Here is a 17,137-nt window from a genome sequence, read left to right as displayed (position 1 = left end):
TTCCCACTACTTTGACACTATTTTTCAAGGCCCTGAGAACCTGGTTTTGCCAATGGACCTGGGGACCCCAGCGTGGGATGGAATCCATCAAATGGCTTAATTAATTGTTGTTGCCAAGTGGGTAGGGATTAGTGCTTTTTATTGTTTTTTTTATTGAGTTTTCATCCCTAGAAGCCATCTAGAGTAACTGAGAGGAGTTGGGCAGCCTAAATAATTAAATAAATAAGCAAACTAACTAACTAACAAAGCAATAAGTTAAAAAGAATAAGCTTGAGAGAGTAAGAAAGCAAACTTGGTACTCGGTACTTGGTACTACTATATAATAAATATTGTGTGGTGCTGTCTATTAAAATGATCTCTATGCTATGAATTTGCCATAATGCTATTAGCCATAATTAGCCTATTCCCCTCTCAAAATTTGGATCCATCTCCTGTTGCCTAAAGCTAGTTTTTTTCTCCAGTTCTGCTCCCTTTCTATTCAATTCCTCTAATTGCTTCTTGTCTGCTTTTCAACACTCTTTGTTAATATTTATGAGTCACCAGGCAATGTTAACTGTTTTTAATTTAGTATGCGTTAATTTCCCCTTAGATGTTTTTAATATCTATTAATAATAATAATAATAATAACAACAGAGTTGGAAGGGACCTTGGAGGCCTTCTAGTCCAACTCCCTGCCCAGGCAAGAAACCCTACACCATCTCAGACAGATGGTTATCCAACATTTTCTTAAAAATTTCCAGTGTTGGAACATTCACAACTTCTGCAGGCAAGTCGTTCCACTTATTAATTGTTCTAACTGTCAGGAAATTTCTCCTTAGTTCTAAGTTGCTTCTATTTCCTTATGAACTCTCACATATTTTAAGCATCTTTTCCCATTTCCTGTTGAGTATCTTTTCCCATTAGCTTTTCTGCTTATTATTTCCAATAATAAATTTATCAGAGCAATAAGTTTATTATAATTCATTTTTAAAAGTATAAGATATGTATTTTAGGAAAATCAGCTTTTATTATGTGCCATCAAATCGGTATTGACTCTTAGCAGCCATGCAATTTCTCTAAAAATACTCCTGAATTAAATGATCATTTCCCCCCAAGTTCCTCCTACTTCTATTTCTTTGATTAAAGTGGGTTATGGATACGTTTTTAGATAAATATCAAGTCAAGCATAACATGATCTATTAAACCAGTCAATATGTAGCTAGTAAGTCAAATCAATATCTTAACATTCCACCATACATAACATTTAATTAAAGAGTAAGAATATTTCTACAGATAATGTTTGCAAAGTGTGCTTTTTGTAATTCATAATTTCTTCTCTATCTAAACAACAACTCTGTTAATTATTTCCAACATATTTATTGGACTAAAATTCTTATGCACATATCTCTTCTGTTCCCACAAAGTAACTAGATTTGTAATTTGCTGATGAAATAAATGTATGTTTCCCCAATTTACAGAATTTTAAAAATTCAGATATAATCATTCGATTTTGAAGTATATATATTTTTGGTTGTAGAATTAAATACCATATATTGTACGAAGAAGATAGGGTTAAACAAAAAGCTTTTAAAGGAACATCATTTACAGAAAAAGATAATTATGTTTTTAAAATAGTTCTTTTTTTCTTATTTAACTTTAAGATAGAATCCACAATCTAAGGCCCAGGTATACACACATCTCTGTTTAGTACCAAAGATTTAGGAATGCCAATTTTAAATTAAATGGCTGATTAGGCAATTCAGTTGGAGCCAAAATTAAGAGAACATAAATCATGAGTGATTTATTCCACCACCAATCAACCCATATTTTTCCTCAAACAGGATTGATCCATTTGCAGCTCATGGATTGCCTGCATCTCAGAAGCTGTTTTTGAATATAAGGTAAAGGTAAAGGTTCCCTTCGCACGTATGTGTTAGTCGTTGCTGACTCTAGGGAGCGGTGCTCATCTCCGTTTCAAAGCCGAAGAGCCAGCACTGTCCGAAGACATCTCCATGGTCATGTGGCCGGCATGACTCAACGCCAAAGGCGCACGGAACGCTGTTACCTTCCCACCAAAGGTGGTCCCTATTTTTTCTACTTGCATTTTTACGTGCTTTCGAAACTGCTAGGTTGGCAGAAGCTGGGACCAGTAACAGGAGCTCACCCCGTTACACGGCAGCACTAGGGATTCAAACCGCCGAGCTGCTGACCTTTCGATCAACAAGCTCAACGCCCTAGCCCCTGACCCACCGCATCCCCTATTTTTGAATAGTGTCCCTGTTTTTGAATAGTGTCCCCTGTTTTGAATAGTGAGGTGAATTCTTCCATCTTCCCCATGAAACCAGCCTTACCCTTGATCTCATTCTCTCTCTCTCTCTCTCTCTCTCTCTCTCTCTCTCTCTCTCTCTCTCTCTCTCTCTCTCTGTGTGTGTGTGTGTGTGTGTGTATAGCCAACGAATGTAGAGCAGTAAGAATACAATAATAGTAAACTATTTCTTTGCTGGGAAGAAAATGTCTTGACTTCCCTTTTGTCATACTTAATTTTTAAAACTAAGGATTGTAGATGACTACAAGAGAAAGCAATGTGTGTGGATTGATATGGATTGGATGTATGGCTAAGTGCTGTGTGTGACAGGGCTAGGCATGCTCAAGGGCACAACTGAGAGGGTTTACCCAATATCTGGGGCAGTTCCCTGGACTCAAACTTCTGCCTATCCCTTGCCACAAGGGAAATATTGAGGAAATCATTCAGTGAGTCAAATGGTTTTAACACAAGTGCCCGATTATGCAACCAATGAAGAAACAAAGAGCTTTCTGTTCTTTTAACAAAAGTAGAAAATAAAAAAAAATTATGTATAAATAAGATAATTGAAATCATTCTTTTAGAGCAGATTTCTCTTTTTAAATTCTCCTAATTGCTTCCATAAGTAGAACGCAAAAATATTAATTTTTTGCCTTACACTTATGGTAGAAATTAGGAGAATAGTGGATTGGAGATGATCATTTCAAAGTGACAGCAAAGAATTTTCCTTCAGGAAGACAATTTTTGAAATCATTTTTTCTTTCTTTTTCTCATTACAGACATAACATGCTATTTATTTCATGGCTAACTCAATATCTTCTCTTCTCTCTCATCAACTTTGGAGGATACTACTTTTCCATCCACCATCTCTTCAACCACAGTCTTGATCCTCAGAGTTTTATTCTTTTCTGGAAATAAGGGTAGAAAAATCACGTCATTCAACAAGCAAAAATATATCAGTTCTGGTATGGTATGCTTTTTTTAAACTTGTCCTTTGGAAGATTTCTGTTAATGTCACATCATATTATGATTGAAATATAATGGAAATGAAAGCTGAGCCTCTGGAACAACAAGCTTCATGGCTATAAATATAAATATATATAAATATAAATATAAACCTATTAAATTTATATAGAGCTATAAAAATCTAACTAGAGAATCAAAGGTAGCAAGGGCAGCTTTGGAGAAAGGGGTTCCAAGCAGAGGGTGATTCGGTCTTGATGTGATCATTTACCCACAAGGAAACCTGTGCTTATTAGCTTGCTTGCTTGCTTGATTTTGCCGCCTATTTATCCATGGCGACTCACAAAATATAATGGTGGCTTACAGAATTTAATGTTGATGAGCCAAAAGAGGGATCCTGGGTGAAAAGAGCATGGGTTTTAAGGGCTTCCAGGGGTGTAAATTGTCCCTGTTCTTGTTCAACCGTATTAAACCCACTTCAGCCCTGAGTTACAAATATTTTCTTCTATCTGTCCCTTTTGTTTCCTCCCCAAATTTTTTAAATGTAGACAACTGGGGGAGAAAAAAGTTATACCAAGATTAGTTTTGATATACACTTGTTTGCAAGATGGGAAGCCATATAAATTAGATAGATAAATATCAGCCTGAGTATCCTACCTCTAGAATAATGTTTCTCAACCTTAGCAACTTTAAAATATATGGACTTCAACCCCCAGAATTCCCCAGCCAGCATGGGGAATTCTGGGAGCTGACATACACATATTTTAAAGTTACTGAGGTTGAGAAACACTGCTGTAGAACATTTTTTTCACATATATTTACATTATAGCCTCCCTGGAAGCTATGTGTGTTCCATTTCTTACCAAGTGAAGAATAATTTAATGTCACTTTGATGCATCCATGTTTCCGTGCTCAGATGATTTGGCTGCTCACATAAACAGATTGATGTTTCTTAATTTTTATTCTTAGTATGATATTATTTTAGACTTTATGCTACATTTTTTAATAGATCAGGAACACCATAAAAGAGTGAAATAGTATCCAGTATTCCAGTGAAATAGTATCTCCAATGTAAAAAACACAAATGTGGTGAAGCCTTCAATGGGGAAAACAGGGCTGGAACATACCCTTACCTTTTTCAACTTCTTTGCTTGTCTCTAAATCTGAAGCAATCATTCTGTTAAAAAAAACAATGTATATTGTCAATCTCCTGGTTTTGTTTTAAGGTAGCCTTTACAAACCTGGTGCTGTTCACAGTTCCCAGAATGTCTGAGCATTAATGCACAGCTCAAGTGGGCATCAATTCAGCAATGGCCATTTAAAGGAATTAAATGTCATAATGTTTGCTAAATCCTAGTTCTTCATTTCCATTTGCCCAGGACAATTTCTCAACCTTGGCAACTTGAAGATATGTGGACTTCAGCTCTCAGAATTCCACAGTTGAGAAACACTGACCTAAGACTTTGGGCAGAACAAATGTTATTGAACAAATCAAAATATATGATATTGTTTTGGGATGAGCTATATGAGTTTCTCCCATGACCAGAAAATTGTGACTCCCAAAAAACTAGTATCATTTTCTAGCAAATTGTATATTGCTTTGTAACTGGCCATCTTAAACATCTTTGGAGCATCCTGTTAGAAGCCAGTTTTACCCATTTTGTTTATAGAATCTTTTCCCTAGGTAATGGGTTTCTGCTAACTTTCCCAACTAAGTTTCTCTGGTCTGAATCATTTACCTCCAATTCTCCCCTTCCAGAAGACGGCGATAAGTTTCAATCTCTGCTTCTAGCTTGACTTTAATATCCAAGAGGATGCTGTATTCCAGACTCTGTTGCTCCATGTCATTCCGCAGCTGCATTAGTTGGGCCTCAATATTTCCAATGGCCATTTGAATTTGAATCAATATAGTTCTGTAATGAGCTTCAATTTCTGCCACTGCATTCTCTCGTTCAGTTTTCTAGAGGAATATAACAGATGTATAGTTGGACAGGTACTGGTACTAGCTAAAATTTGGCATCCAGACTGAAGGGTGTCAATCTCATTAGAATTTGCTTCTCCCTACCTGCTCAGCAACTGTTCATGATCATGATAGATTTAACAATGCTATTAGTTTTGATAAAAGTTATAAAAGTGTGGGACTCTTGTTTTTTTGATCAATACAAGAAGCATTACCTCAGTCTCATAGGCTTTTTAAAAATCTTACTAAAATCAGTATATAGCTAAACCTGGTTGAATTTATTTATTTGTTCATTTATTTATTTATATGTCATACTTCTTTATTACCCATCTCTCTTCCTATCTTTATCACATATTATTTAGTATATAATCCTGGCTTCTCTGAAACTATTTTTGAATAATAACAGTTTTGACTTGCTTGCTATTTTACCAGCTAATTTCAAATAAAATCAACATTGGTGAATCTATCATTGTAGGAAATTTTAGCAATCAGTGATGGGCCCTACATTATTATATAATGAATTAAATACATGTTTAATACAAGGAGCATGTAATTTATGGACTTTCCAATGGTTCTATGCTTTCCAAAAATTGCCACTGTGAAGAATTTTTTTTTAAGATTACATATTGCATTAAATACAAAAGTAATCACCAACAAAAAGATCAGCAACCTTATGTACTTTAATTATCAAACTTTACCCAGCTCAGTTGAGATTGGAGTTCAATCTCCAGACTTTGGAGTGTATTTCTCCGGTCTGTAATCTCACTTCTGTGTGTTTCAAGTTGATGGGTAGTTGTGGTTACTTCCACATTCAGTTGCTCAATCTGAAGTGCAAAAAACATCCAGTGAATACAAGGCAAATAATGCTGTAATATAGGGTACAGGTTTAAGAGGATTAATTAGAGATTTAAAATATTTCACTTGATATAGAAAGATGATTCTGACACATCCTAAGTGTACCTTGTTAATATCTGCACAGTTAAGGGAATACAAAAGTAATCAATACTGTAGCTGCTACTACTACTTGAGGAGCCATGGCGGCGCAGTGGTTAGAATTTGATACTGCAGGCTACTTCTGCTGGTTGCCGGCTGCCTGTAAATTGGCAGATTGAATTTCATAACATAACATAACATAACATAACATCAGAGTTGGAAGGGACCTTGGAGGCCTTCTAGTCCAACCCCCTGCCCAGGCAGGAAACCCTACACCATCTCAGTCAGATGGTTATCCAACATTTTCTTAAAAATTTCCAGTGTTGGAGCATTCACAACTTCTGAAGGCAAGTTGTTCCACTTATTAATTGTTCTAACTGTCAGGAAATTTCTCCTTAGTTCTAAGTTGCTTCTTTCCTTGATCAGTTTCCACCCATTGCTTCTTGTTCTACCCTCAGGTGCTCTGGAGAACAGCCCGACTCCCACTTCTCTGTGGCAGCCCCTGAGATATTGGAACACTGCTATCATGTCTCCCCTGGTCCTTCTTTTGTTAAACTAGACATACCCAGTTCCTGCAACCGTTCTTCATATGTTTTATCCTCCAGTCCCTAATCATCTTTGTTGCTCTTCTCTGCACTCTTTCTAGAGTCTCAACATCTTTTTACATCGTGGCGACCAAAACTGGATGCAATATTCCAAGTGTGGCCTTACCAAGGCATTATAAAGTGGTACTAACACTTCACGTGATCTTGATTCTATCCTCTGTTTATGCAGCCCAGAACTGTGTTGGCTTTTTAACAGCTGCTGCACACTGCTGGCTCATATCTAAATGGTTATCCACTAGGACTCCAAGATCCCTCTCACAGGTACTACTATTGAGCAAGGTACCACATATACGGTACTGGTGCATTTTGTTTTTTTGGCCTAAATGTAGGACCTTACTTTTTTCACTGTTGAATTTCATTTTGTTAGATAGCGCCCAATGTTCAAGTCTGTCAAGATCTTTCTGTAACTTGAGCCTATCTTCTGGAGTGTTGGCTATTCCTGCCAGCTTGGTGTCATCTGCAAATTTGATGAGTTCCCCATCTATCCCCTCGTCCAAGTCATTGATGAAGATGTTGAAGAGTACTGGGCCTAAAACAGAGCCTTGGGGTACTCCACTGCATACTTCCCTCCATGTGGATGTAGTTCCGTTGAGGACTACACGTTGAGTGCGGTTGGTCAGCCAGTTACGAATTCATCTGGTGGTGGTGCTGTCTAACCCACATTTTTCTACTTTATCTAGTAGTAGGTTATGGTCTACTTTATCAAATGCTTTACTGAAGTCCAAGTAAATTATTTCACCAGGCTCAAGATTGATTCAGCCTTCCATCCTTCCGAGGTGGGTAAAATGAGAATCCAGATTATTGGGGGCAATATGCTGATTCTGTAAACCACTTAGAGAGGGTTGTAAAAGCACTGTGAAGCGGTATATAAGTTTAAGTGCTATTGCTAGATAAGAACTGAAAAGGGCTATTTTAGAATTAGATCAGGTTGGTTTATATCAGAGTTCACAAAACTCAGTATTTCAAATGCCTTTACTTTCAACCTCCTTCTAAAACATATCTATGGATACAAACAAATACTATGACCATAGGCATACTTTTCCTCTTCTATCCATTCCTTAAATCTGAAGAAAAAATTTGTATAAATTTAAAAAAAGTGTTTGAATTTCAAATGTGTTGATCCAAATAAAGAAGCTGGCCTGCATTTTTCTATGTGAGGCCAATGTGCTTAATAAGGCTTCAGGGAAATTTAATTGAATTTCACCAGGCTCAAGATTGATTCAGCCTTCCATCCTTCCGAGGTGGGTAAAATGAGAATCCAGATTATTGGGGGCAATATGCTGATTCTGTAAACCACTTAGAGAGGGTTGTAAAAGCACTGTGAAGCGGTATATAAGTTTAAGTGCTATTGCTAGATAAGAACTGAAAAGGGCTATTTTAGAATTAGATCAGGTTGGTTTATATCAGAGTTCACAAAACTCAGTATTTCAAATGCCTTTACTTTCAACCTCCTTCTAAAACATATCTATGGATACAAACAAATACTATAACCATAGGCATACTTTTCCTCTTCTATCCATTCCTTAAATCTGAAGAAAAAATTTGTATAAATTTAAAAAAAGTGTTTGAATTTCAAATGTGTTGATCCAAATAAAGAAGCTGGCCTGCATTTTTCTATGTGAGGCCAATGTGCTTAATAAGGCTTCAGGGAAATTTAATTGAATTTCCAGTTTGTGAACAATTAATGCCTTGTTTAATAGATGAGTTGCAGGAAGAAACACAAACAAAACTTTAATACAGTTTCTGTAGTTTGCGAAGTATTAAATATAATAACAGGCATCACCAGTTTATCAAACCGAGTCTTAGCTTCCTGACGGTTCTTTTCAGCCAGGATTTCATATTGCTGGCGCATGTTTTCCATCACTTGGGCCAGATCAATGCCTGGAGCAGCATCCAGCTCCACAGAAACATCTCCTCTCAGCTGTCCATGTAATCTTGCTGTTTCCTATAATTGTTTACAAAAATTATTAATTAGATTAATTAAATCTATAATCAGTTCAAAAAATGTATTCTTACCAGTTCCTATATTCCATTAAAGTATTTTGAGCTATTAATTTGGCCTATTAGCCAAGTATCTACCCATCCATCACACAGAACTCATAAAGAAACTAGGATTGAAATAGATCTTAGATTCTTTCTAATTCTCAATAACTAGTTTAAAAGAAATCACGAAGAAGAATTAGAGGCAATGTAATTGAGTTGCAGATCTAAAGCAAATTACAGAACCTGTTGATTTAACAGGAACTTTAACATCTCCATCACTGGTCATTGCTCCTGCTAGCTGGAAAGATGAAAATTGAAAACATCTCAGAAACACAAGGAAGTTGACCCCTGTTATAAAGTATCCTAGTTTATATAGAGCAATTGTTTCAATCCTGTATATGCTTTATTTGAAGAGATGTCCAGTCCAGGATAAAGAACCATGAAAAGAACCATGAGGCAAGGCTTTGAAATCTAGAGTTAGTCCATTAGTCTATGACTAATGGACTAATTAATTAATTAATTAATTAACTAACTAACTAATGACATTGACCTCACCCCATTCCTAAGAATTGACCTCACCGCATTCCTAAGAAGTCTATAAGGGGCGTGCATAAGAGCAAAAACGTGCCTACCGTTCCCTGTTCTATTGTTCCTCTTCATTATATCCAATTAATACAGTTATTACATACTTATGCTCATATATATGCTTATATGTTATATAGTTATTTCATGTTAATGCTTATATACACTGTTACGACAAAAATAAATAAAAGATCTAGCTGAGGAAAGCCAAAGGTCGCCCACTGTAGACTATATGGCCTAGTGAATCTCTGTCAGTAACAATATAACTTCTGATGGCTAAATAATTTTGTTTTTTTCCAATATTTTTTTTTTGTCTGTGGCCTATAAAAAGCTATCACTTCTATAACCCACTTTCATTCACTAGGCTATATCGTCTAATTGATTACTTCATTCGCTGTACTTTATAGCTTAATATATTAAACTAATGTGGGCTACAAAAGTGCAGACAATAACTAGGTGATAGCAAAGAGTCAAAATATTTATAGCCTTCTGCTGTCATCTTGATTTAATTATCTAAATTTCTGACTCAGATCTGAAAGTCCTCATGCATGGAATGATGTTCTATAGTAATTCTGACTAACATAGTTCTCTCTCTCTTTGTGTGTGTGTTTTCCTGGCTTAATTCTACCATGTATGTCAAAATGAAAACATCTGTAGCTTCTATAGATCAATACCTTGAATAATAAACTATAGGAGGAACATTCGTAAGTCTTTGATTCAATTGGTGATGTGTCCTTACCTCCTCATGCTGTTTCTTGAGGTAAGCCAGTTCTTCTTTCAGACTTTCAATTTGGTGCTCCAAATCAGTCCTAACTAGTGTGAGCTCATCAATTAGTCCCTGTAATCCTGTGGTGTCATTTTCCACATTTAGTCGCAGGCTCAACTCAGTTTCATATCTATTTTTTTTTAAAAAAATGTATAACAAGTCAGGATTATTGCAAAATAATCAATTTCTCTACCAGTTCCACTTTATTTTGACATATGACTGGCTTCTTAATAATAATTTGGTTTCAAATTTCTGGTGTTGTCTTTGGAGTAGATCCTCCCAAACAATTGCCGCTTTCTAAAGAGAAACTCTTTTACAAGACTTGTAATCATTTAGTAAGCATTAAGGCATCACAAAATACATTATTGGAATTGTTACTAAGTTTTGGTCATGGGCTTCCGAAGCAACAGCAGCCAATAACATTAAAATGGTGGGTGTGACTGGGTGGTTAAATCCCTGTTCCTTTTAACAACAATCACCTACTCACACCTGCCATTTTGATGTTGTTGATCAACCTTTTACACATTCTATTTATGGTGTAATTAATCTGTTGCAAGATTGCTTGATCCCAGTGTGAATTGAGTTTTGAATGTTTCGTAAGTTCTTTCCCAAAGCTATTTTGAGCAGGATACAAAAAACAAAAAACCAACCCAACAACCCTCAAGTATGTATATATGTATGTGTATGTGTGTGTGTGTGTATAATAGTCTGCTGAAAGGCAGCATTGGTCAAACCTGTTGTAATGTGTTTTCTTTAGATTATTCTTTAAGCACATCAACTCTTCAGTTCATTTCAAATGCATTTTTTAAAATATTTGTTGCCTTTTATCTTATAAATATTACCAGCTAGGAGGACATCATCTATTAACTCTATTCCTACTGTGATTGAAGGGTGATTTCAACAGATGGCTAGACCTGTAAGTGTAGCCATCTGTCAAAACCCTTCTCTACTCATGCCCCACTTAGTTACTGAGGTTTGTGGAAAATTGGGGAAGCCTGGCTCTTTCAAACCTGCTATTTTCTGGAGCCTATGGACCAGCTGTTTGGAAGCACAGACTGCTAGTACAAGCCTGCTGGACAGCTGAGGATCTGGGGGAAGAGCTGCCTGATAAAGTAGGAGAAGTAGTTCTCTCTAAAATTATGCTCCAGCTTTGCGGCATGTTTGGCTCACTACCAGATATAGTGGCAGCTGGCAACTATGCTTATTCTTTCTCTCCTGGAAAAAAAAAGAGGGCCAACCACTAAATGGAATAGATATAGCCCATAGCAGCACAAAATGACCAATAAGGTCAGGATCATCTTGTTGTCCTGTTGGTCATCCCATTATCCTACTACCAACATTGGCAGCGATGTTCAGCAGATTATACACATTAAAACCCACTGATAGTTGTTGGGTTGAGAAGAAAATAGTACTGGAACATCAGCATAGTTCACTATGATTAAAATTCATCATTCTTTCAATGGTACACTGTATAAGTTTTTTTATATTAAATATAGCTTCCATGCCTTTATGAAAATATTTGATAATTAAATCTTGCTGAAGATGTTGTTTCAATAGTTTTTTTCCCCTTAGAATACTTACTTTACTCTGAAATCATCAGCAGCCAACTTGGAATTGTCAATTTGCAATATGATCCTAGTGTTATCTATTCGGGCTTTGGTAATCTGAGAAAGAATAAAATATAACAAAAAAGAAAAACATTATTCTTTTGGTTTGAGTCCTTAGAATAATTAACTAGAAGTTAAATACTTTAAAAAAACCTTGAATACCATAAATATTCAAGAAAACCACTTTTTCAACTGGTTTTCAAGTTTTATCTAAAAGGCAGCAGCTTCCTTTTCAGTTTGAGTATTTAAGTGTCCTTAAATATCATTCTATTGCGGATGAACTATTACTTGACTGCTAATTCTATATACATTGGTGATAGAACATATTTTCCGCTAAACTTGAAGACAGTAGTTTAGCTTAAGAGACACAAAGCTAGCACTATTTGTTGCTGGTGGTAAATGCTAAATAGTACTTAAATGTAGAACAGGCCCTGAGAACTGCAGAATCAGAAATAAAAGCTTGTCCAGCATTTGTGTCAAGTTATCTACCTCATTTTCATCTTTCAGTGGTCCTAAAGCCCAATATAATATCCCTTATATACAGTGGTGGGATTCAGCCAGTTCGTACCACTTCGGGAGAACCGGTTGTTAACTTTCTGAGCAGTTTGGTGAATTGGTTGTTGGAAGAAATCATTAGGGCAGAGAACCGGTTGTTAAATTACTTGAATCCCACCACTGCTTATATATCAGTGGTAGGTTGCTACTGGTTCGCCCCAGATCAGGCAAACTGGTAGCGGCAGAAGTGGGAGGCTCTGCCCACCCTCCTGGATGCTTCTGCGCATGAGTGGATGCGTGCCCATGAGTGAACCAGCAGCGACGGGTTTTGAACACTCCCCTGATATATGTATGTATGTATGTATGTATGTATGTAAAATAAATCATCATTGAAACAAACCTTTTGGTAGTAGCCACATATTTTACAGTCAATGAAAAATATTTTTAAAATTGCGTTGTATTTGGGATGCCCTCCTATATATGATCTATTCCACTGTGATTAAAATGTCTAATGTATACATTGCACCATTGCGATAAACCAAGAATTGGGGAATTTCTAATAGCATGCAACACTTGTTATTCCCTATCTAGCTATCCTTCTGTTAGTAAAATGTAATGGACCATTTCTGGAAATGGAACATCCATCCATCAGTTGCAAGCATAAGTATTTGCGTACTGTTAAATCTCAGTTTGTAATCCATATTATAAAATATTTATATAAAGTAGGAGAATCTAGCAAAAAGATAAAATGTCTAAGGATGAGACAGAGGTGATGGGATCTCCCAGCTTAGGCATCAGCTTTACCTGTCTTGTTTTCTGGCAATAAATCTTTCCTGAAGCTTTTAACTTCCTACTGAACCAGTATGTCTATTTTACTCTGCTACCTCTTTCGCATTTCAAACATCTCTTGATCTAGAACAGGGGTTTCCAACCTTGGCAATTTTATGACTTGTGGACTTCCACTCCCAGAATTCCTCAGCCAGCTGGCTGAGGGATTCTGGGAATGGAAGTCCACAAGTCTTAAAGTTGCCAAGGTTGGAGATCCCTGATCTAGATGACTAAACTGCAGATTTAAAATAAATTTGACTTTTCATTTCTTAACATCTTCACAGGAATTCCTTGCTGAAAGAAGTGCAGGAGTGCATATGCTAAAGATCGAAACAGATTTTTATTTCAGTAAGTTTTTCCAAATAGTGATGAGATTATCAAGGCTATAGAAACTGTAGACTACCTCTCCCATATAGACTACCTCTCCCACTACTTGAGCAAACAGTACCACCCAGATAATATACAATATATTTACTAAGAGATATAAAGACACATATAAGTAGGAGAACCATTTGGCTTAAAAATAAATATGAAAAAGAGCCAGGTTATGTTTAATAAATTCACCAAAGAATTTTTAAAAAAATAATATCTGGAGAAGAACTAGATGTGATAGACAGGGGTGGGTTCTACTTAACTTTACTACCGGTTTGCAACAAGAGCGTGCGCCTGTGCTTGCTTCGCTCGCACGCGCTTCTGTGTATGCACAGATGCTTCTGCACATGCACAGATTGTCCATGATGATGTCCAGGCGGGTGAGCAGAGCCTCCCGCTGCTTTTACTACCAGTTCACAAGAACCAAACTGGGAGCAACCCAACACTGCTAATACATGACTACGTATACCTTTGCCAATGGATCTCAATGGAAGATAATACAATAAAGGAACGGTGTGTTAAATGTGGTTGGCAGGCATTTGGCAAGCTAAGCATAATTTTCAAGAACAATCTTCTCTTATGCCTGAAGAGAAAAGCTGTCTATCAGTGTGCTGCCTGCTTTAAAATATACCAGTGAATCATGGGCATTAAAATCACAACCGATACAAAAGCTACAAGTGGCGCAAAGAGCCAAGGAAAGATACATGTTTGGCATTATAAAATAAGATAATAAGGGCCGCAGTGTGGCTCAGGCTGTAAGATAGCCTGTTATTAAACACAGCTGCCTGCAATTACTGCAGGCTCAAGTCCCACCAGGCCCAAGGTTGACTCAGCCTTCCATCCTTTATAAGGTAGGTAAAATGAGGACCCAGATTGTTGGGGGGGGCAATAAGTTGACTTTGTATATAAATATACAAATAGAATGAGACTATTGCCTTACACAATGTAAGCCGCCCTGAGTCTTCGGAAAAGGGCGGGATATAAATGTAAATAAATTTAAAAAAAGATAGAAAAACCTGCACATGTATTAGAGAACAAACAATAATATACAATATCATCAAGAGAGTAAAGGAAATGGGCTGATCACATAGCAAGAAGAACCAATTGCTGGTGGACCAAGGCAGTCATAGAATGGATCCCCCTTAATAAGAAGCATCCATGAAAGAGACTTTAAAACAAGATGGATGAATTATATCAGCAAGTATTGTGGGACCAATTGGCAAAAGAAAACTCAGGACCATATTGCTTGGAAACATGCGGAAGAGGTCTTGGTCCTGCAGTGGATAGACAATGGCTAAAATGATGATGATGTTTCAAATATAATATCATGAAAGAGATTAGAATAGCTGCAGAATGGTTACAAGAGAGATGTGATGAATTAATTAAAAATCTCACACATAAGGCATTTCTGATCAACTTTTGGATTTTCAAAACAATTGGATAAGTGAAAAGAAAAATGAGAGGAACGAATGTCATAGGAGTACTGTAATAATAAAACAATTATGGTAGACAATAATATATATAATTTTTGCTCTGAAATTAACACATGCAGGATTATATAATGAATTGTAAGAGTTTCTATAATGAAACCTAGGTTTCCAACATTTCTCACTCTGGATGTTGACTTAACTATGTGGCTACATATATTTAGAAATGCTGAAGTAGTGAAATAAAATACTGCTATGTTATCATATGATGCCATACTTGATCAAGGATGTTTTTCTTGTTCTGTAACATTGTGAGCATTGGCAACACTTGAGTGCTTCCCTCTACCCCCAAAAAGTGTCATCTAACAGGAACACCCATTATGATATGTGGCTTTTCCATGGCAGCCCCTGCCTTGTCAAACATCTTGCTTCCTAAAGTTTAGCAGACCCCCAATCTTTTAGCCTTCTGAAGCTTTAACGATTTCGCTTTACCCACAAGCATTGGGAAATTATGATAGTTAATGGCACATTAGCATGGATTGGTGCCAGGTTTTAGTTGTTTTTAATTTTTTAACTGGTTGCATTTTATAGTTGTTAAATTATTTTATCTTTTTTATTTGATTGGGAGCCATGCAGAGTTGGCTGAAAGATGGATGGCTATATAAATGTTTTAAATAAAAATTAAATAAAAAAATCTCTTGAAGAGTTTAATTGCAGCTAGTAACTAGCATTATAATACTACTTTTACTTTATTATAATGGAATATCTATTATTGCTTGTTGAATAAACAAGTGCCAGTTACTATGAGCTCCTGGTATTATTTTTTGTTATCTTAATATATTTCAATTATTGCTAATAATTTCATTTTTTTCATATCAATATTTTCCCATTGAAAAAAAAAATAGCATCTCTGCCAGAATGTTCTTGCCAACCCGCTGATTGATTAGCACAGCAAATTCTTTTTAATTGCATTTGCTGAAAAGGTGATACTAGAAAAAAATTTAATAGCCTGGAAATAATGTCTGGATGAGTGACAAAGCAAGCAAGCATGCAAAATGGCTATATTTCAAGGTTGATAGATAGAAACCCAGAATAGAATGGTTGCCAACCTGGTGAATACGCTCACCCACCTATCAATAGTTTACCATCTTTGGAAAGACTGTGAGAGACCATAATGCATGATAATTAGAAAATAAAAAGTTTGATACTTGCCAGGATTAGCTTAGCCCTAGGATAACTAGATATACAATTAGATAGACAATTAGTGTGTCAGAGCCTCTATCCCCTTCTTTTTACTGCACAATTGGTAGGCATCTGACAGCCCTACAATATTCAATTACAGAAAGGCACTTATAATGCCTTCATAAATATTCTGTAATGTTATTGTTAGAAGACAATGGTTAGATTAATGACATAACCATGACGTATCCTTGATCAGGCTTCAACATAACTTGCCTTTAGAAACAATACATTGTCTACTCTTAACTGCCCCATGCAGTGAACTGTTAAGAAATGAAAGAGAATCTTACCTTATCTTGAAGTTCTTCGATTACTTTAAAGTAGGCATTATAGTCTTGCTTAGCAATAGGGGAAGTCTTTTCATACCACTCCCGGATCTGCCTTTCAAAAACAGAGTTTGACGTTTCTAAGGAGCGTACCTTTTCCAGGTACACAGCCAAACGGTCATTCAGATTCTGCATGGTAGTTTTTTCATTGCTTGTAAGCAGCAGTTCATTTATGGAAGTGCTGCGTAGCAAAGTACTGCCAAGGGAACTGCTGTAGTTACTGCCATATGAAATTCGGGTCCCGGAGCCACCTGCTCCTCCATGGACGCTAGGTGTTCGGTTTTTCTTAATGGATGATAGTCTATAGATGGAACTAGGAACAGATGATCCGCTACTTTCGAAAAAGACATTTTTTAAATTGATACTGCCAGATCGAGCCATTGGTAGTGTGTAGATATGTGTCTAAAGAACAAAATATATCAAGCACTCTTGCAGAAGAAAATGCTGCATAGGGCAGTTTTGGACCTTTTTATTTGGGTGTAAAAAAGAGGGTTGACACAGCTGAACTCCGCCTTTTTTGATAACAGTTATGGGGAAATTGGCACTGTTACTATTTTATTCTGTCCTATGGTTTGGCAATAAAAGAGACATTTAATCAGCCTTTGTGCTTCAGTCCGAAGTCCAGAGATCAGTATTTCTTTGTGATTATTTCATTACACATTATTTGTCCCTTCAGCCTTCAACCATAATTTGTGTAATGAGGCCTCTCCCTCAGGACAAACTAAGGAAAATGTCAATAGGAAGGCTAAAGTTTATACTCATATCTCTAT

The 17,137-nt window shown here is 36.4% G+C and overlaps 1 protein-coding gene across 1 annotated transcript; it reads right to left on the bottom strand.

Moving 5' to 3' along the window:
* Positions 1-323: 323 nt before the first annotated feature.
* Positions 324-16,853, bottom strand: LOC131198868 (keratin, type I cytoskeletal 19-like). The gene is made up of 8 exons (XM_058184015.1): positions 16,332-16,853; positions 11,655-11,737; positions 10,047-10,203; positions 8,526-8,687; positions 5,903-6,028; positions 4,984-5,204; positions 4,378-4,421; positions 324-3,189 (listed from the first exon to the last, which is right to left on the bottom strand). The coding sequence occupies exons 1-8, from the start codon at positions 16,746-16,748 to the stop codon at positions 3,086-3,088; spliced, it is 1,314 nt and encodes a 437-aa protein (XP_058039998.1). The 5' UTR covers positions 16,749-16,853; the 3' UTR covers positions 324-3,085.
* Between the last annotated feature and the right edge of the window lie 284 nt (positions 16,854-17,137).

The sequence above is a fragment of the Ahaetulla prasina genome, chromosome 4 (genome assembly GCF_028640845.1).
Source record: "Ahaetulla prasina isolate Xishuangbanna chromosome 4, ASM2864084v1, whole genome shotgun sequence".
NCBI lineage: Eukaryota > Metazoa > Chordata > Lepidosauria > Squamata > Colubridae > Ahaetulla > Ahaetulla prasina.
Note: the sequence above shows the minus strand (reverse complement) of the source record. Positions and strands in the feature narration are given on the sequence as shown.

What these genes read in the sequence shown, in the direction of transcription:
- LOC131198868 (XM_058184015.1), bottom strand. Translation starts at nt 16,748, where the DNA reads ATGGCTCGATCTGGCAGTATCAATTTAAAAAATGTCTTTTTCGAAAGT. An exon ending in CTGGAAGGGGAGAATTGGAG is followed by an intron (nt 4,422 to 4,983) that starts GTAAATGATTCA and finishes TTTTTTTAACAG; the next exon opens with AATGATTGCTTCAGATTTAG. An exon ending in AAGCAAAGAAGTTGAAAAAG is followed by an intron (nt 3,190 to 4,377) that starts GTAAGGGTATGT and finishes CCTTATTTCCAG; the next exon opens with AAAAGAATAAAACTCTGAGG.